Source organism: Gallus gallus, chromosome 12 (genome assembly GCF_016699485.2).
Source record: "Gallus gallus isolate bGalGal1 chromosome 12, bGalGal1.mat.broiler.GRCg7b, whole genome shotgun sequence".
Classification (NCBI taxonomy): Eukaryota; Metazoa; Chordata; class Aves; order Galliformes; family Phasianidae; genus Gallus; species Gallus gallus.
Window position 1 is genome coordinate 8298439 of NC_052543.1, and position 22107 is coordinate 8320545.

The 22107-nt window shown below is 35.4% G+C and overlaps 1 protein-coding gene across 14 annotated transcripts in view; it reads right to left on the bottom strand.

Moving 5' to 3' along the window:
- Positions 1-22107, bottom strand: part of ERC2 (ELKS/RAB6-interacting/CAST family member 2) — a 426293-nt gene that overhangs the window by 189254 nt on the left and 214932 nt on the right. For all 14 annotated transcript variants that reach the window (XR_003077468.3, XR_003077467.3, XR_003077466.3 and 11 more), the window contains one exon: positions 12911-13071. Coding sequence is in view for 2 of the 14 variants with exons in the window: in XM_040646769.2 (XP_040502703.1) it covers positions 12911-13071 (161 nt within the window). In the remaining 12 variants the exon portion in view is untranslated. The remainder of the gene's footprint in view (positions 1-12910; positions 13072-22107) is intronic.

The following is a 22107-nucleotide window of genomic DNA, read 5'->3' on the forward strand; positions in this document are numbered from 1 at the left end:
TCCCAAAATATTCCAAAATGCTGAATGTTCTCCATCAGACTCCTGAGCAACTCAAGAGAAATAGCCCAAACAATATATTCTTAAATTTCTATCCTCAGACCTGACTTCCCCCAGTGGAATGAGCACTGTGAGTAACAACTATACTTCTAGCTAAGTTTAAAAATAAAACAAGAAAAAAAATGCCAACACAGTTCCCCAGGGATGTACTTCTCTAGCAGTGGGAATCAGCATGCGTTACTTTATGGCAGTACGTTCTGCATGCTTAGCTCTTTAGTATATAAAGTCACTTCATCAACCCAATTATTTCTTTTTTTTCCTGTTTTTTTCCCCCAAAGTAACTCTAAACTACTTTAAAACACGTTCATTACAGAAATGATTCAACAAGCACTGCTGCAAACCATGGAAATGTAAAAGCTGTTAAAAATGTATTAAATGCTGTCCATGCCACAAGGGTACTAGTGTAAAATGACCTTAAGTTTAAAGGCTCCCTATGAAGGCTGAACAGTAATCTGCTCTGCTTCTCCTAATGAATAACAAATGGGCCTTCACAATTCATTTAGTTCAGTACAAGCTGCCATTACAACCCATTTTGTTTTTTTAACTTTGCGGTAATGTATCATCTTGCCTGAGTCTATGTCATCTTCTTGAAGGTCACCAAAGGTATGCAACTCCATTCTTAATAATGGAAAAAAGGAGGAAAGAAAAAGAGATATGACAAATTCTGACAAAGCGCCGACCAGTCCGTTCTGTCATCCTGTATCACATAGTACTTGTACTTCCTACACAAAAATGCTTCCTGTTTTGTTAAGAAAGCTAGATAATTATCAAAGTCTTCAAAATTATTTTGTTTTTCAATTAATAGCCAAAATAAAACAATATAAGAGAAGTTTAAGAATTCCATGAGTTCCTATTTACTTATCGTTGATTTTTTTGTTATATAATCTGAATCTGAGCATTCAAAAAGGAATTAAAAGACCGCAAATATTTATCTTTATTTCACAGGTATTTAGAAACACGTATTATGTTGCTATGGACAATTAGCCTTTTATCCAATTTTACTTGGTAGTTTAACTCACTCACCCTAAGGTTTTAATTATCCCTTCAGTCTGCATGCTTAGGCCTCAATCCATGCAGCTGGAAATCTGCCTCAGTGATGTTATAACCTTGTTAATGTAACAAAAGAGGAGTTTACTTAAAACTGTACTGACTGTGGACTTAAGCCAAATTTACTTGAAAGAGGAAAGAGACTGTCAAAAATCCTACAATAAACACAGAAATGCAGTTCTTTCATAACCTTCACCTTAATTCATAGAGACAAGCAATTTACATGTAAGTGGATTCATATGGACTGTAAGGGGCCTCCTCGCCGGAGCTGGGCTATTCTTTGTACCCTACCCCCATCTTCAACAAAAAAAAAAGCCTCCAAAAGCTCACTTTACAGAAATGGCAGAGTATCTGCAATCCTTTTTAATCACAATAAAGCATAATTAAGATAAACATTTATAAAGCTAGTCAGTATCAATAAAGGAGCATAATTTCATAAAGCGGATTTCAAGCTTTTGATTGTCAAATACATATTTAAAATTCAATAAAGCTTTTATTTGAAGAGTGTAAAGTTGCAGTCCTAATGAGGTAATAGTTACATTAGCCTTAAGTGGAAGTTGCTTGTCATATACTGATATCCCTCGTTCATTTAGTTGCTAAATTACAGTAGGGATTTCCTAAGTTCATCTGTTAATTAGATTCACTTTTAGGCTAGATACTAACAAAAAAAAACTACATTAGACTAAACAAAACATCACTGCATTGAAGTGTTGAAGCAAGATCTTTCTAAGAAAAAAGAAACACACACATTATATTTCATTACGTTATATTAAGTGAAAATACTGTAGGCAGTTTTCATCCTGACTGGATCCCTTGTTTTGTGTGTGTTGTTTTTTTTTGAGTTTTTTTGGTGTTGCTTTTTGTGTTGCCTTTTTTTTTTTTTTTTTTAAGAAGGGACCTGGTGGGAGGGGCAGTAGTGGGTAGTGCGGTGCTGCTCATCTATACATAGCCATAAAAGCCTGTAGTTTTGCTTCAACAGCTTTATTCCAGTTTTTGACAAAATAATCAATAAGCAGAGGGACTGGGAATCCAAAACAAAATTGGAAAGCAGACACATTTCTGTCATATACTCTGAAAGTTTAAGTATTTTTAAATAGATAGAAAATCTTTTCTTTAAGCTCACCAATGTCAGAGTATTTTCCACTCTGTGAAGAGGGTATCAAGTTGCCAGATGTCAGATGAGGATCAACCACACTTCTTCGGTTTCTGTTCTTTAAGTGTTACGTAATGATCTCTACTTCGATGCTACTGAATCTCACAATAGCCCCAAGCCCAGCTCCTGCTCTAACCCCACAGACACGAACCACTTACTTTTTTGTTTATAGACCACACAGGAAACTTAAAAGAGATCAGTTTCTCAGGATAGTCATGAGAGACCTGGATGGGGTTATAGTTATCAAGCACTGTTAGTCCCCTAAGCAGTAACCAGGAAGGTTCACAGTTTGACTCTTTGAGAGTGATGGGTTCTGAAACTACCAATCTCTCTTCCTTTTAACTGCATCACTCCTTCCTAATGAATTTGAGATCCAATTTGCCAGAAGATGCAGACAGTTGAATATAACCACCCTCAAATCCCTCACTACTACTCACTGACTGATGCAATAAGGTCCTATGCTCACGCCTGACTGCATTTTCTCCAAAACTCCTCAGGCCTAAGGACATAAAAGGCAGTACACAAAAGTAAAGTCTTAGGAGCATGGATTTAACTGGAATTAAAATTTATTTCAATAATTTGTACCTACAATGTACATAATGTAGATTTGAAAGTATCTAGGCTAGCTTTGATTCTGTCTTTCAAACAGAGGTGACAAATTATTTTAAGTATCCTATGAGCTCTGCCTTCAACATTTTCTCCTTGGTCCCTTTTCTGTGTTTACTAACTTAAAAGATTGCTCAAGTGGGTTGAAAAACAGAACAACAAAGTAGTAAATTCAACGACTGTTTCTGTTAGATCAATCTACATCTCCCTCCAGCATAGGAGATGAGAACCATTTAAGTCTTTGAAAGAATGCAAGATCAGTTGGAAAGCAAAAAAGAAGAATCACTAGTAACTAAAATGCCATTAGGAATACGCTGACTGTCAGAGGCCAATGTGGCCTAATTTTGGTCAGAATCAAATGCAAAAAAAAGATAAACTACATGTTTGAGGTAGGAGTGGTTAGTAACTGGGAAGAGTTTAACCACAAAAAAAAAAGTACATTTCTATTTCTAATATAAGCCAGTGAATCACAGTTCCCCTTAGCGTATACACATTTACAAAATTAAAGATGGATGATTTTAGAGAAATTCAGAATCATATCAGAAAAAATATTCAGTCTTTCACTTTCATTCCCCAATATGCCTTTATGTACTAAAATGCAAGATAATAAGCATGATATTTTTGTCAGAATTACGTAAGCTCCTCTACAAATGCAACGATAATATTTACCAACAACTGAAAAATTTTTCCAATAGCAGCATTTGCATAAATTTGTGCTGTCATCAAGCTTTTGTTTCCCCTTGAAATGTTTATCTAGTCTGTTGAAGCCACATTGCACTAAGGAAGCAAGCCAAGGTGTCCTTTTAAGGTGATGTTTATCCTGAGCACATCAGTTTGACTATAAGACATAGCACAGACTTATATATGTACCTTCTTATATAACTTCTTAAATAATGCTTCTCTTTCCTAATGTATCCTGGCACACTGCACAATAATGTGGATTTAGCCATGTTTATTCATAATCAGAAAAAATCAAGATGAGTTCATCCTCATTGTCACTGCCATCACTGTCACGATCCAGCAGCCTCTTCTAACAGCAGTGCAGTATTGAAAGGAGAGGTGTTCATAAGAAATTCAGTGTTTTAGCACATTTTTGTGTGGCCATACACCATATTTCACCAATTATACTTGGAAATCCTCTTCTTACAACTATATTTCTAGATCCATGCTGATTAGACAGCGTTGATAGTATACACGATGCGTGTTATTTTTATTATCTATTATGTTATAGCAATACTTAATGGCCTGGAGCCCACTATGGCTGGCACCATGTTAATAAATTTATTCAACAGCCTTGTTAGGCTTATAAACTATATTGGTAAACTATGCACAGTTCAGTGGGAGGGCATAAATGCCAGTAGAAAAAGTCATGTAAAATTCTCTCTCTGATTTTAAGACCAGTATGAGCACATTTCCTTCCCCAAAAAACAGAAACTCTTGACCAATTGAGGCACTGGCAGAGGCTGCCCAGGAGGGTACTGGAGTCACCATCCTTGGAGCTGTTAAAGAAATGTGGAGATGTGGTACTGAAGGATGTGGTTAAGTAGCAGTATTAGTGGTAGGGGGATGGTTGGGCTGGATGATATTAGAGGTCTCTTTTCCAACCTTAATGATTCTATGACTCTATGACAACAAATCTTACAGGTTTCAATATATCAGTTAGATACATGTGTAAATCCTACTTATGCCCTGACATGAAAAAAGTCTGCCACAATCTCACACTTTACTAAGCATGACATACTTAATAACATGCCTTAGATATGAGAAGAAAAACTTCAAACACATCCTCTATCTTACTAGGCACTAGAGAACCCAGTGAGAGGGAACAAAGCAATAGGAAATAGAATTTATTTTCCACATCATGCAGAGAAGTAGTTGTTTTGCTGGGGGTACGGGGAAGGTGAAGGAACAAAGAAGCACAAGAAGGAGGGAGCAGTGAATTTACTTCGTAGCATGTAAGGAACAATAAGAAGGCACAGGAAGCCTACCCTTACTGTCATTAAGAAAGCTGTTCTGCTTGATTGCTTCTGACTGTTTTCTCTTCTGAATTTATCAAACCCTTTCCTTTTAACAGAAAACACCATCATAAGCAATTTAAAGCACGTTTTATATTTATATGTAGTATTAAACAGTAGTTCAGTAATTCAGTCTAATATTACAAACTTTTAAATTTCTTTGGTTCTGCATGTTCATAAATCTGAGTTTACATTAATTCAGCATTGTCACATTAGGAGATTATAAATCCTACCATTGAACTGAATGTCATGGGTCTCAATTATGCAAGGTTTGCCACTGGAAAAAAAGGAAAAACTGACCCATCATATTTTGAAGTCTAAAATGCAGAAACATCTGCTTGAATCATATTCATTTGGCTGAGGTTATGAGTTTGGGAGCCTGCAGTTGATCAGCACTGCCTGAGAAGTCACAGAGGCCAGTGGGAATTACAGTAAGAGGGTTTTGGTAGACAAGGGCGTAATTCAGTCAGCTTTGAAAAAAATGTATATATCCATGAACAGAAGCCTAATTTCTCCTTGCTTTTTAACTTTCCGTTTCCTACTCTTCTTTGCTGTCTTTTGAGCCACCTGTTCTTTTCAGTATATTTATCAGAGGTTGGAGCCTTCACATTCCCATGTTGGCTGAACTTCAAAACAAATACCATCCTATTCCATCACTTTTATCATTAGCAACTTTTTACATACTAAAAGCATTTTAAATACAGTGTTAAAACAAAGCATATATAGCTTTCTCAAGTTCAATAATTACAGAATATAGTTCTTTTCTACAGTGCTGATCTTCTGGTAAAATTATTTTGTTGCTTACTTTTTCTTACATTAAAAAAAAAAAAAAGAAAAAAAGGAAAAAAGCCAACATACACACCAACAAAAAGAAGTTGTGCAATGGAAACCTGAAAAGAAGTGTAATTCTTTAGGTAGGCTGCATCGTAACATTTTCCTCATCTAAAAAGTTAACACAGATAAACTCACCAGTAAGTTAACTTTAGTTTAACTTCAGATAAAAAAATACTAAGTTGTGTTATTGACCAGGATTTTCTAAGTCCAGACCTGAACTTTTGTGGTCTTGGTTTGTATAGCCCTCTTCCTCTTACCATTGTCCTGTTGCAATGAAAACAAATTCCTATTTTCTTTTATCTTTTATGTACCATTCTTCTTATCACTGCTCCTCTCTGAACACTAGTCTACATCACATGCATTTATGAACGCTATGAATCAAGACATATCACAGATTAAACTTTTGTATTTTAAGCCCTAACACATTTATAAATTCAAAGACAGAGATGTATTTCAGTTTAAAGATGCTGATTTAAAAAAAGGGGGAAAAAGTAAAAAGAGAAGCAAACATCATTCTTTATATTGTGATTGGATCTTCAAACGACTATTTGCATTACAAAAGAAAAACAAGACTATGCACCTGAAAGTCCTGTACACAGCAGCACCTGTAAGCCTGAATCACTGTGAATCCCATCTGCTTTCTAAGAGGTCCACTCCCTAGAGAGTGTAACCACCTGCTCTTTAAGACAATTATTTCATCCACTGTATTGTCCTGTAAATCCACTTATTCTCTGTAGATCGACTGAAGATAAAGGTTATGCAAAATGTGATATTTATTATTTCCAAAGTGAAATAGTTGAATTAATAGAACAGGTTCTCATAAAATGATTTTGAAATCATCTGATATCAACTACGATCATTGTGTTCCAGTGTAAGGGAGCAACGTGCAAGGAAAGAACTTATACTTCAGAGAGAAAATAAATTTTAGGAACATAGTTCAAGAACAACAGTCAAAGAGTATAAGGAAGAACCTATTTATGGACCTCTTCTTGTCCATGAATTTGTCTAACCGCTTTCTGAACCAGTTGATGCCGTCTGCCTTTTGGGAAAGCAAGTTCCCAAAGGTCTCCAACCAATGACCCTGTAAAGCACGCTTTCTCTCTCTTCTGAATCAATCACTGATTAACTGCCACAGCCTGATATTCCCTATTCTGGATGATCTGGCAAACAACAGTTCCACATTCAGTCTATGCCTCCTTTGTGATTCTGTAAACTTCAAACATACTCTGTCTCCGCCTTCCCCTCCCTAGAGTGACGAGTCTTGAAGCTTTTCCTCATAAAGCAGCTGCAGGATCCCCTTGATCTTTCTACCATTCAAGTTCGGGGGAAAGCACTAAAGCAAGAAAACCCCAGGAAGCATTGTGGACCTTCCAACTGAAAATGTTTGCTGAAGCACCTATCCCAGCCTTCACACTGCTTTTCTTGTACTGAGGTAAGGTACCAGAGTGGGTAGAGAATTAATGGCAACAAACAGAAATAAAAGTGCACTACTAGGTTACTGGGGTACAACTACCGTCAAAGTATCTTTCTGCTTAACAAATGCCTCAAAACCATACAGATCATAGGAATCTATAGAACCACTTTTTCAGCTACAGAGACAAAAGCTTAAATTTCTGTGGTTTCTTGAGAACATTACTAATTGAAAACCAAAATTCTTATGTGACAAGGAAAACAAACTAAACTTCTACAGCAGGTGCAAATCTATTTTAAAAGTAGAATGTGACCATAAGAAAAAAAATGAAGAAATAACACTTTCTTTCCAGGCTAGTAAAATTTCAAGTCTCTTGTCTTACAAAATAAAAAATATATTATAATTCAGTCTGAACATACCACTGTTAAGTGAACAGAAGTTTGGTGACACTCATATGTCTTTAAGTAGGAGAAGCTTTATCAAATAAACAGCTCACTCATTCTATTCTCACGGAGAGAAACATTTTATTGCTTTGTGCCCCTTCATTGTTTACAAAAGAAAAACATCTCTTCATTTTAGCCAAGAAAGCTTCTGTTCCAGAGAACAAAGCCTTAATTTGGGTTTCTCTAATCTTTGTGGTGTTTGCAAGTTGGTGTCAAAAATGTTAGTGACAGCATGCTGTGTTACAGGTCTATGGGGCAAAAGCAGTCACAAGAGACTTTTCACCCAGGTTAGGAGACCACATTACCATTCTAACTACTTCCTATGGAAGTCACAGTTGTATCAACATCCTGCTGTTTTGTTTGTATTTAACTTGGGCTATGACTCTCCACACTCTCAGCATGAATCCTACAATTAAATGAAAGCAGTCCACCAGTTACTGAAAAGCAGTCTAATGTTCTACTTTCAAAATGGTACAATTTTTGAGACAATCAATTTGCCATCAATACACTGAAAATATTTATAATATGCATTACTAACATTGAAACAAGGCAAAATAATCTTTCAAAAAAATTAAGAAAAATACTAAACTACTTTCTGAAAAAAATATTTTTTCACCACTAGCCTATTGTCTAAGATGTCAAGTAAAAATATGTTATTTTAGAGAATTCATGTGGGAGAAATTATCATAGCTATCCTTCTCTAAACATAGGCTCTAGCAGAGCTGGCAAGGTAGAAAAAGAAATGTAATTATACTACTTCCAAAATAATACCTTATTAATAATCTAAGAATTCTGACCTTGCTGTATTTACTGAAAAATCAATTCAAAGACTATCCTTTATTTTCCTGTATCCAGGAACATAGTATATTCCACTACTATTTTTTTTTTAGCTTAGAACTATGTTCAAGGTAGGTGCTGCCTCTTTTTTGGACAATTTTTTAATATAACAGCATTTATAAAATAAGCATAAACTACAGGGTTTTTTTTGTTTTTGTTTTTTGATTTTTGTTTTTTTTTTTTATAACACCTCTATTTCCTGCTCTTTTTTTTTCTTTTTTTTTCCCCCAAAAAGAAAAAAGATGACCACACACACGCACACACACACGAAAAAAAAAAAAAACCCAACAACAACAACAAAAAAATCCACTGCATAACTATTAGCACAGAAAGCAGATGGTGCCTGTAGGGAAGATACCATTCTGAGTGGTTTTAAAGAGTGAGCTCCAAGAAATTTCAAAGTGTATTTGCAAACTACAATCACCTTGCCAGTTTCTCCTTTCTTATAGCATTGTTTTCCTCACCCTTGCTGTGTGGTGAAGATGCCCCAAAAAAGGAAAACAACTTAATGACTGTATGCCTTATACTTTCACCAGGGATTTTCCAGCGAATGAGTTTCATGCTTCTGGCCTATGCATACTCTGAACAGGTGAGCTGCATACAAAATTACTCTGAAATATTCCAGATGCATTGGATTTGCTGCTCATAGAGAGATTTCAGAAGAGATTTTGACCACAGCTGTAGCCACAGTGATGAGAAAGAAACCACTGTGCTGTGGGTAACAGAACCTCTAGGGGTGGAGTAGGTAGGATGTAAGTAGGCAAAAATACATTGAGTTTTTTCCCTCCCCAAGCACTAGTCTGCACGGTGATGGATGGAAAAAGTAATAGAAGAATGTAAGGCAGGGACATGATCTGATTTACCCAGGTGTTGGAAACATGTCTGTGTGCTCCAAACATGCACCAGCCATGCAGCTCCTGCTAAGCTACTATACAGACGTGAAATCCCCAACTTCTACTTGAGTAAAATTTATTGATGGAAATGTGGGGGTATGTCTGGGGAAAACCAGATGAATTTTAAGTTTCCTTATACTCTGCTACTAATACTCCATAAAATATTTTGAATTCCCTACAAATTATGACCATCTAGTTTTACATATCACAAAGCCTTCTCCTTAGGCTGTAATCCTTGACTTCTAGAATTCATTCTACGTCCCTGTTCATCCCTGCGATGTCCTGAAAAGTCCACCTGAGGCTATTTTTATGCATCCATGCATGGGCTGGCTCCACTAAAAGGGGGGAAGAGGACAAGTCGGACAAAGTAACCAACAAACTCACATTGGTTCACTTCCCTGCACCAAGTTTCTGACAACAAATTACTTGCTTGCTCTGTGGAACTGCTCCTGCACAGCTTATTGAAACAAACAGATCCCAACTATGGTCTTGCATTCAAGACTGGCATTTGGTAGTAAATGCAGCTGCCCTGTCCTTTTGTGGCAGATCAGCTGAATGACCAATGCAGGAGGTAAAAGTGAAGTATGCACAGCACTCCTGCAAAGGGTGGCAGCTGGTAGGACTGAATGCTTGGTGGAAAAAGCGTTTTATCCCTTTCTTGCCACAAATATTTCATGCTTGACTATACACAGGTGCTGTTAAATGAATAAAGTAAACATACTGAAAAACAGAGATAAGCAATATTCATTTATTATTTTCAGTGAAAAATGGTGAATACTCTTAAACAAAGGAAGGAATGTTTAATTTTATGCTGTCACTAAGAAAATTTACTGAAAAATCTAATTTATTTTTTTTCACAGCACAGCAATGATCTATTTTTGTTATTGAATTAAAGGACTAGTAGCTGGTTATTTTATTAGATCTTTAATGCTTCCTTACTGAAATAATCTGATTTATTCCACATTAGAGAAAACATGTATTTTCTGAAAATACATTCTTATGAAAATTATGGGGCAAAGTCACTTCCAACGAAACTGGTGTAGCAATACCCACAGGTGATGGCATGAACTCCATTAAAGGCAATGAAATAACCCCACTTTACAAACTCTCGGCAAGAATTTTATTCAGAAACTTCAGTGTATTGAGTTGACTACTAAAGGACATGCTCAGTAATTAACAGTTGGATCTCAAAAGTTAAGAATTCACTAGCCTTCAAGTCAAAATGCGAAGTTCAATTTTCTGTAAATTAATGCACTAGTCATGGACTGCTAAATGTCATGTTTGTTAGATGGAACTAAGTCACTGAAAGGTCATCAAATTAATGTAAGAAACAAATGAATGAGCATTTCTAAGAAACCCTCCGGAAGTTCTCAGTAGCTTCTGCTCCTTACTGCAAACTTTCAGAAAGCAAAAGCAGAAACACCTTTTTAACTGTCAGTTTCTAATTTCAAGCCAATTGAAACCTTTTTGTGAATGCTAAACATTTAAAAAAAAATCAAAATGGCTTCTGTCACACTATACATGCAGAAGGTTTTTTAAAACACTCTCAGTTATTACGAAATAAGCTCATTGATTTTATTATGCTCAGAAAGAGCATAAAGCATTAAGACAATTAGGCATTATGATGGATTTGAACACATGGCGTGTTTTGCTGTTAACATGAATCCGTAACTTCCATTAATGTCAGTATGAGTTATACACTGCCCCAAAAATACGACCATAACAAAAATATTTCCTCCAGAACTAATAGAGTAATATTTTTATAGACATTTGGGAAAAAAAAAAAAAAGTCTCTCATTTAGAAAGCAACAGTACATGAAAATCCTTCTCCAAATTTTAACACTTTGAAACTCCTCAGAATAAATCTCAGATTTTTACATACTGGCATCAAGGTAAGACTAACTTCATATTTATCTCCTTCCATCCAACTACATTTCGTTAAGTAGTACTTATCTAGTTCCAAGTTCAAAAAGACTAGGCAGATAATGAACAAGATTAAGCTCCTACCCAGTTTTACTCTAAACTTCCTTAAATAAATGAATTTATATTGGGGGCATGTAATGACAACTGGAGAAATTACCTAAAACTGACAACCGATTGTAGTCTGTAAATTAAGATGGATCTTGGCAATGTCAGCCAGATGGACCCAGAATGCAGAGTTATGTTTGGAACTTAAACATAATATAAGCATACGAAATCATCATGAATGCTTTTAAACACAGTTCATGCCTATTTAACTGGAAGCTAGCAGCCAAGAACCGTAATCACTCCATATCAAATAATTAAGTGATAAATAAAAGTTACAGCCAATTCTCCCAATTAATTAATTATCTTAAAATATCAGAGAGAAGCTAGATGAAGGAACTCTACTGTACTAAGTTACTACAAAACAAAATTTTAATTATTCTGTCATTGGGTGTCTAGGTCATAGCTAGCATCTGCAATCTGTTCTTGAGAGTATCATGTTCAAAAGAATCATTTAAGACCTTATGTAGTATAATGTATTATAGCAGTTTTATAAAGTTTGTGCACTTATTCAGTAAGCAATTTCAAAAATTGAAGTACTGCAATGAAATATCTGAATGTATATAATATTCAATATATCACATAATACTATAAATCACATGTATTACCAATTTATATGCACCTCATTAAAATAAAAAGCAGAAGTTATTTTGATTTCCTGGAAACATTCACTGTAACATAACAGTGTTTCTGTACCTATATTAGATGGCAGCCATTCTTAAAATCTGCTTTTATAAAATTGTAGGAAGCATATGTGGCCATCTTTCACCTTGCCCTTTTTACAGCGTTATTAAAATATTTTTTTTTCTGATGATTTGCCTTCATGTGAAATGTCACAATAGCCACAACTACCTAGATAAAGCTACACATACCTCAAATGTTTTTTGTTTTCTTGTTTTTCCCCCAACAAAACAGTTTGGGAATTATAACAGTGCATTTTATTTGTTGACTGTTAACATACCAGCTTTTCTGAGCCATAGCAACTTCACTCTTTTTCTGCAAATACTAACTTCAAAGATCATGCTAGAGCCTTATAATGCCTTAATTATAGACATTTTCCTTTACCATGCATAGGAAGATAGATTTAATTACAGCTCTGTCTTCCTTTGACAGTTCTGTATGCTTATAATATATTGTGATAGTGTTTACACTGATAGGTGTTTGTTTTGTGGGGTTTTTTTAACTAATTCAATTCAATCATTTTTGCACCATCAACAAAGTTGATAAACCCTTTTCCTTGCATGATACTAAAAAAAACTCCAATATAAATTTCTCACTGAAAGATGAGGCCTTAAATACTCCATTTTTCATGGAAGTTACGCTGCACTGATATTTTAATTGCATGTAACAAATGGTAGCATTCAAAAATTCTTCTCATGTCAACTGTTAAGTAATGTAATGAATTACAAAATGAACACTCTTTTTTGTATTCTCAAAGGTACTTCAGTCTTACCATTAGAAGATCATAGATTCAAACAGCAAGAAAAACACTCTTTTGAGGATTTTTTTTATTTAAATTTTTAAAAAAATTTTAAAATTTTTTTTAAAAATTATTTTCTCTAGAAATTTGAGAAAGCAATAGTACTTACTTCATTTCTAGGATTTCTTCAAGTTGTTTTCTCCGCTCTATTCTTAGGTTAGCTAGATGTGCTTCCTTCTCAGCCAAAGATTGCTGTGTTGAGGCAAGACGGGCTTTGGTAGAATCTAGTTCTTGTCTAGTCTTTTCCAATGCATTCATCAGTTCTTCTACCTAAAAGAAAGAGAAACTTTTAAGCTCCATATTCTTTATAATAAGTAAATCTTAGAAATATGTAAATATAAGAATATATCCACACACAAAAGGAATTACTTTAACTAAGAGGCTGCTCATATCCATTCCTGTTTGAAAAACAAACAAAACACTAAAAAAAAAAGTAAGATTTCTATGAATCCACCTACTAACAAGTAAGATTTATACAAATCAGCACTAACACAGACTGCCAGCAATGTATTTAACCTGAGCCACTGTCACATACAGGCACAATTTACAAATATTTTCTGCACCATTTACATTATTGTAGTTCAGGGAAGTGATAATTCATCACAATAGTAATTTCAGAAATTTTAGATGCCGATAACAGTGATATATTTCAACATAAAGCTCTTCATGACCATCCATACATTTTTCAGCAAAAAGTGCACGCACTTTAGCACAGGAACAGGTTGCTCAGAGAAGCTGTAGATTCTTCACATATTGGGTGTTTTCAAATTTGGACTGAACAAACTTAGGGAATTGGATCCAGCTCTAAAGTTGTCCCTGCTTTGAGCAGAGTTTTAGAATCTGTTGCCTCCACTGGTGCCCTGTAACCCAAATTATTCTATGATTCTGATTACAATTCAGGCAATAACAATGCATGTTATTGCCCTAATACCCACCAGGCTACTTTTCCCAAGACAACTGAGAATCTCTGAAGTAAGGAATAAAAAAAAAAATTAAGGTAAATGTTAGGGTTTGCATTGGTAAATGTCAACTGGATTTAGGGTAAATTACTTGCAGGAACTCAGAAAAACTTCCTGCTTTCAGAAAACAAAATTTTTAGGTAAAAAAGTGCATGCTATATTCTATCACATTATTTAAATAACAAAGCTTATATACGACACCTGTCTGAAAGCAGAAAAAATTCAGCTGTGGTTATGTTATCAGCTTGCCTACAGAGAAAGTAAGATGTTTTCCCCCCAGATTCATGCTTGATTGTTGTTTGTTATCTAAAGTCTAATAGAGTGCAATTAGTGTTTATGAACCACTTTTTTTGTTCAAGCTAAACACTCGTTTTGCTTGCCTCCCATATAACAAGTTCAATAAAGCAAAATTTATAATCTAGTCCCTACCAAATTACAGTGAGCAGGACTCATGCTATTTTTGAAGGTTATACATTCAATTACCTACCTCTGCTACACCAGCTGCATCTTTGTCTTTATAAACACTGTAATCAATGCAGTTCTAGGACACATCTGATACCCTTTAGTATCTAAGATGTTGTGTTTGATGAAGGCAGTATCAGAATTGCCCATAGCACTGAAATTAGTGATGTTCAACCTCCCATTCAAACAGTTAAGTTTGTAAATGTTGTAAATGAGTGCAAGGAGTGCAAACCATGCCACAGAGTCTGAGGAGGAGCAAGACTGTACTAAAACAGACCCCCATATTTTAAACCATTTAAGGAAATTAAAGGCTTCAGAAAAAAACAAAGCTTTGGATTTGTTAAGGTATATCAATCATATACTAATAAATGTACTATTAGAAAAAAAGAGGTCAAAGTTTGAGAGAAAAAAACTGGAAATCTGAATATGGAAACTTCTTCAAACCACAAATCATTAACATATGCAGATTTGAAATTTATATTTTCATTTATACTTCCAGCACAATATTTGCCAGCTAGTTCTTCACTTCTTCAATTTGACCCAAGAAGTTTTCATATTCAAATTTTCAGGTTTTTTCTCCAAATCCTTAATATGAGCACTATTCTCTTACTTGATATCAGTGCTAGAATGATTAAAACAATGTAACTATATCATCTTTGAGATTAAAATCAAGATGTTGATTTACAATCTCCTAGTCCTACTGCATGGAATGGAGACAAATCCAGTACTACTAGAGCAAAATTTTAGCTTTTGGATCTACAGCAAAATGCTGTAGCACATTTCATTTCAAGCACATTTAGGTGCACAGCATCTAGAGAAAAAATAATAGAAAGGTGTTTTTAGGTGTTTATTTACACAGAGAAGTGTCTCAATTCCATTGTTGCATATCAGTAGAATATTTGGAAATCCAAGTAGCCCTTCAGTGCCTCCTGGTGCTGCGCTGTCCCTGAGCCAGCTGTGTCAGTGCTGGCGCAGGGCTGCCTATGCCAGCCGGCATTACCTGCAGCACCTCAGCCCTGCTGCCCACTGAGCACAGCGGGGCTGCCATTATGGCTTTCAAAAAGCCTAACTGATGTCCGTACTTCAAGAATTTTAATAAAATCAGTACCAGAATTTAACTTTACATTTCAGATTGGTAGAAAACCAGGAAACCAAACTGTTACAATTCTTTCTAAATGTTGAGTCTATTTTAAATGAACACCTTCTACGTGTACCACATCACATTTCCAAGTCCCATGCCCACACAACAACATCAGTTTCACACCAAGATAAAGAAAGAAAAAGAAATGTATGGGGCTGAAGCATACATCTGCGTTACCAGATTCTGTGAATTAAAGAAGGTTAGAGTTCAAATGAATGACAGATTATTAAAAATGCCCTGGAGCATTCTTAATTCCAGATTGGATCCGGCTCAGCACAACTCATGCTAACATAATACTGTTCTAGTTTGTGGGAATATGGAGAGGGAGGGACAACAGCATGCTTTCTCAGTTCAAGTACGATATATTTCTGCAGGATGATGACAAGCTGGCAGCTCTCCAGCAATCAAGGTTAGTATTAATAGTATTACTGTCTTTAAATAGTGGGCACTTCATTTTTAATAATGATATTAATTATAAATACAAGAGTTCAGGATTTCCCTTACTGAATTGTTCAAGTATCAGAAGCTATAAGTAAACCCCATGCCACTTTAATTTAAATTCCAATCTCATATTAGTAGACACTATTTATTAATTTTGCATAGTAAAGTTCACATTGATAACTCCTACTGTTTAGTTCTAGCTTCTTTACTTTTGTTTAATACAAGAGTATTAAACATTATGGATAATGATAAAAAAAGTGTAGCAAATTATTCCATTCATTCAGTACAGATACAAACGTGACTCACATTTCTATAACAAAAAGTGTAAAAATCCATACAGTAGTTTTTAAGTATCCTTTTTTTCCATTTGCTAAGGAAATGCTTTATACAATTTCTTCAAAGTCACACACTATACAAATTTCAGTTATCTCCTGTTCTGTAAAGATCAACTTAATGACAACTTTCTTTTTCCTCCCTATGATTAAGCATAAGACTGAAAAAAAAATTAAAAAAAGACTAATTCCTTAAGGTTTCTCTTTGTGGCTCTCATACAAATGTGTTCTGTCACTAGACTACAAAGACATAGATAATACAGTCACAGCGATAAGGGAAAGCAGATGAAAATGTGGATTTTTTACACACAAATAACCACTTGCCACCTCTTCTAATGCAGGCAAGAGACTTCAGCTTTTTACACTAATGGCTGCTGGTCATGCACAGAACCTCTCTATCTTTTGTCCAGTTCAATTGGAGACATATAGGTCCAGCGTAAGTCATTGTTGACTAGCAATATGGTTTACAAATACCTTGTTTCTTTCTGCTCCTAATAGGAGCAGAACAGCCTAACCAGTTTCATTTCAAAGGTGTTTTTCTCAGAAGGGAACAGATGGAGAAAAGTGTCATACTGAGCTTTGCAAGACATGGAAATGCGTTCTCTGTCATGCTTCCCTCCAATTACTTCCATTCCCGTTTGTCATCCATAGCCAAATTCCTCATCGCAAGACTACCTCTATCACAACTTTTAAACTCAGAAAACATGTCTAACAAAAGCAACATAGCTATGGAGAGTGATGTTCCTGAACATTTTCAAATCAAGAAATTAGTCACAAGTTGTGTCTCACAGTTTTGGATACCGGAAAAAGCAACCATATTCTAGAATACACATACAGATTAAAATAAACATTTCAGTGAAGCATTTGACAAGAAAGCAAGGAGATTTATTACACCCAAGATAATAGCTCATTTTCATGTTTCTGTTGTTTTGTTTCATTTTGTTTTATGACAAGAGTCCAATGATATTAACTAGTAGTGCAGTGGGAGTATGACACAAATTACTAGAAGTGCTGATATAGAAAACCTCATGAAATGGATGAAATGATTTGCCATCTCCAAAGGAACAAAATAGCACAATTTTCAAGTTGGATGCCATGCTGCACTATTTGAAACCAAAACTTTTTTGAGATTATTACATAAAGTAGGATTCAAAATACTTTCGTCCTCTTGCTAAATCCTATGTTAATAATATACAAGGCTTAGTTTTATTCAGATAAGGAAGAGACAGTATAGATATAGCACAAATTCCTCATCTAGACTTGTTAGGGACCACAGTGAGGGAAAGATGGTACCTTAAGTTTCCTCAGTGTTTCTGTAGAGGCTGTGGTGGCTACCAACAGTGTTCATTGATATGATAGAAATATATTTCCATCCCTACTTAAAATATTTCAGAATTTAAAGTATTCCCATAGGTTAAAAGAAATATATATCATAAAAAGGAGGATTAATACTGTAACAGTATTATATTAATGTAAGATAATGTAAGATAGTTCTGGGAAATGGCTTGAAATTGTTAACTTTCTTGAAACTGTCAGTAAGAATTCCCATCACCTTTTATTGTCAGCCTCAGTAGTTCAATAAAAGATAGGGCCACAACAATATATTTCTTGGATTCATTATCTGGTCTTCCAATTGAGATAGTAATTTCATCTATAATCAGAAAACAAACTTAAGTAATTTTGAAATACTGGTAATAATCAGTTAAGTATAATAATAATGTTACATAAGCCAAACCAAAACAACAATCAAAAGAAAGAAGATTTATATATATACACATATATATATAAACAAACATATGTCTCCCTGAAAGTAATGCCTCCTGTTTATTTCTATGGAAACTACAGCAGATAAGAAAAGCACAATAACACTATTTGATAGAGCAAATTCTCAGCCACAAAACACCCTTTTTCAATGCAGTCACCGTGATTAGCTCTGTATTTTCACCACTAATGAACAAGAGCTTGCATGCCATGTTCCTAAAAATCTGCACCAGCTGAGGTGATCCACCGTCACTGTCACCACTGCTTAAATACACCACCCACCACCTCACCGTGCTTACATCTGTATGGTGTCCATAAATGTTCAGCAAGAATTGGTGAATGCCAATGGGTGAATTCAGTGAATTCAATTCTACACCTTTTCTTCATACACACTTCCATTTCATATGCCATTTTGTCAGATTGCCCCGCTGCTGCCATCTGTCACATGGCAACAAAATGGAATAATGGTTGGAAGGTTCCACCTCTAGTGCCATACCAGCAACATCTGCCTCATGTGAGCATGTGGATAAAATGGCATGTATATTGTTTAAATCAAATTAAAATTATAGCATAAATATCATTAAGCTCCATGTTTTAGTGTCATGTTTCTAGACACATGGAAACCTCTTCAAGTGCAACCACAGTTGCAAAATGTGAATATGACCTTCAGCAAAACTAAAAGGGATGGTCAAAGGTGCAGAATATTCTTCATCAGCATCAAAATATAATTTATGATGAAGTAATTACTATATAATATATAATATATTATATATTATATTACTATTAATTATTATATTACTATTACTATATTTTGCAATGCTATATAAATTAGAAATAAACCTCACACTATGTCAGTAAAGATACAGTATTCTAAGTGTTTCATGAATCAATTAACAAATGTTCTTTGTCCAAGGTGTACTCATGCTGACAGGGCCTAACTCACCATTGGCCTCAATCAACTCTTAAAGTCATCCAGGCATACACTGTAATGGAAATAAGACCAGGCACCTGAGCAATTGCGCAATTTCACTTCTAAAAAAAAAAAAAAAAAAAAAAAAAAAAAAAAAAAAGAGCACTATCTTCTTTTCTTTTCTTTGTTTTTTTAAATTTAATTGGAAAATGAATTATTTTATTACCATATTTATTGGTTTCCTCTCTTTCTCACTGAGCTTCATTTGAGAAAGTCTACAATTTTTTTTGTGTGGCTGGTGGCCTCAGTTCTGCTCAAACTTAGACTTGTTTACATCATACAAACCTAATTACAAGAGTAGTATTAAGGGTATTTTATAGTTGTGCAAATGGAAGCAGATTTAGATGGTATATATTGTTAAATTACAGAACTCTACCCAGTGTTTCCAGAAGCATTAAAAAATATAGAGCAGTAATTGAATTAGCTATTGAAGATACGTTGATTTCAGTAGGACACTCAGCTGTCCCACATGATATTGTACGTTGAAGAGAACTCTTGTAGGCTGAAAACAATTACACTGTGTGGTTTCAGTGTTGAGTCTCTTTAGATAAAACATGCAAGTAGAGCAGAGCAACTCTTTAGCGGGTGTTAAAGTACAGCGCTGTCAGACTGGCCTCTCTGGTTAATGTCAATAGCACTGCGTATAAAAGGTGACTAAAGTGTGTACAAATGTTGATCTTCGGAGAAGGCATGCCTAGAATCATACACACATCTACTATTTCATCCACCAGGTCAACTTCAGGGAGAGAGGGCAAACTGGGAGTTTTCTTGCCAAAAATTGATTCTTAGCACACTTGTTAGGTTACACTGCACAAAGCTACTTCCCCCCTGCTTTTAATCCATAATCCCAACCTATTATTAGAGTTAGAAATGCTTCTCCCTTAGAGTATTTCCAAAGGCAGCAGGGATTCATGTGGTATTTGTGAAGCCTTACTGTAAACAGTTTATGTACAGTGGAGAGTTTCTCCACACACTACAACATGCTTACACATTGTAAAAAAGCAAGCAAGAGTTAAAGTGAAAATGTCATAGGATGAAAATGCTTGGACAATTATGCATGAGAAATCTCAGAAAATAAGGTTTCCTATCTAATTTTAGTACAAGCTAAACACATTAATATGCAGCAAGAGAAACAAAAAGAATCGAGCAATTGCTGACTGGGGGCAGCTTCTGTACCAAGGAAATTTGATACTGCCTTTACTACAGTGACATTTAATGCAGAGTTCATGCGAGTACTGAATGCTCGAGGAAGCTGCATCTGCACTCTTCTTTTAATGCATATAATCTTTTCCTGTTTACTTAATTCTATGGCATTTTTACTATAAACTTATTTATGCAATATTTTATAGGCTTGGCACATCTACAAAGGTCACAGTGACTTGGATATGCTACACTCTTAAAAACTAAAATAAAGTGATTGCTATTGTATATAATGCAATATTCCCTACATAAATAACTGTAAGCAAAGTCATAGTATGGCTATACATTAGATAGACAAGTTCTAGCTCTGCTGTACCCATTTGAAAACCACTCTTATCAAGAAAAGCTCAGTATAGCAATCAGTAGTTTAGTTACAACCTTATTGAAAGTTATGTATACCATAGGATAAGTGCAGGAGAGCACATGGGCAGGACTACAAAAAAGTCACTGATTTAATTATTTCAGATGTGATATGCACATAACATAAGTTTACCAATAGGGGTCCTATTTCTATATGATAAATGAGATACACTAAAGACGTATTGTAGATAAAATAGAGATACAATAAAGACTACTTTGCATCATTTCTGGTACTTTCTCTGTGGGGAAAACAATTCCATAGGAAGCAATATTTCTAAAAAGCAATCATAAAAAAATGCTCTGAAGGGTCAGTTCAGGAAGAAAGCAGTCAATAGGATCAAAATTAAAGTGCTTATGAGTCTGTCCAGGGTAGGAAAGACCAAAGGGCAATGTGGGGAAGCCTGAAGAGGACAACAAAATATCTGGCAACTGGACTCCACTATTAACACATGATAAGCTAGGAATGATTATATGATGGAGCAAAAAATATCGACCCAGAATTTGTCAGAAGGAATTCCTCCATGAAGGCAGTTTATAATGAGCACGTCAGATTTTCAAAGCACTAAAGAGAAATCTCACCCAAGTAGAAGCTCCCTGTTCACACAACCCTTTCACCTACTCTGTAGCAACAAGCTTACTGGATAAATCAGCCACAGATCTCTGTGCCTTGCCTCAGTCAACACCCTAGAGAGAAATTCCCTGTGGGAGGAAAAAGCAGTGCTGGAGGAGGATGCCAGACTGAAAGCAGCAGCAGCCTCACAAAATAATACCTGTGCAAAAAGGGAGTCAGATGTGAGGGTGGCTGCACAGCCTGTTGCATCTGACAGCAGGGCTGCCAGCATTGGGCAGAAGCCAAGCAGGTATTCACAGAGCCCATAGATGACTCCACAGTGCTGCAGGCACACGAGCTCAGGGAGAAACTATGCAGCAACTGAATGGAGTCACACACATAACAACACATGTAGCACTGCAGAGCAAAGTTGTAGACAGACAACTACACACACACAGAGCATTCAGTAATGAAACTACGTAGGAATGGCTCACTATGATTACAAAGATGGGAGAAGAAAATTGGGCTGGGGAGAGAACATTGATAAGGGCAGAAAGATAGTCCTGATAGTCCAACAAATGCCCAAAAATGTCCACTGAAAACTGTGAAATTCTCAGCAATCACCATCTGATGGAAGAAAGGAAAAGTAAAGAGACTTTATAACAATGGGTTCACTCCAGGTTAGATCTCAAAAAAATTAATCTCCATCTGTTCCATAAACATAGTAGCAGCCAACAGTGAATAAACTATTATTGAGAAAGACAAAAATGCTGAATTACACAATTTGCTCCTTTCTGAGCTACTAGAAAGCTTTCACAGACTATCACTGAACCAAAACAAGATTTCATAAAGATATCCAGATGAAGAAAAAGGGCTCTCTCAAACTATTGCATCACGAGCAAAGAAAACAAAGATTTCAATCCTGCCACATCAATTTGTGAGACATTTGCACAGGTATAAAAATACCGTGTTTAACTATGTTAGTCCTCATGCAGTAAATGATACACTAGCAAACCATGTTTTATTTGACAATGGGTTTCTACCGAGTGGTAGATTTTGCTTTGCTAGACTGAAAAAAATGTTACCATAGTTACATTCCTAACCACCCCTGCCACATTTCATATTCTGTA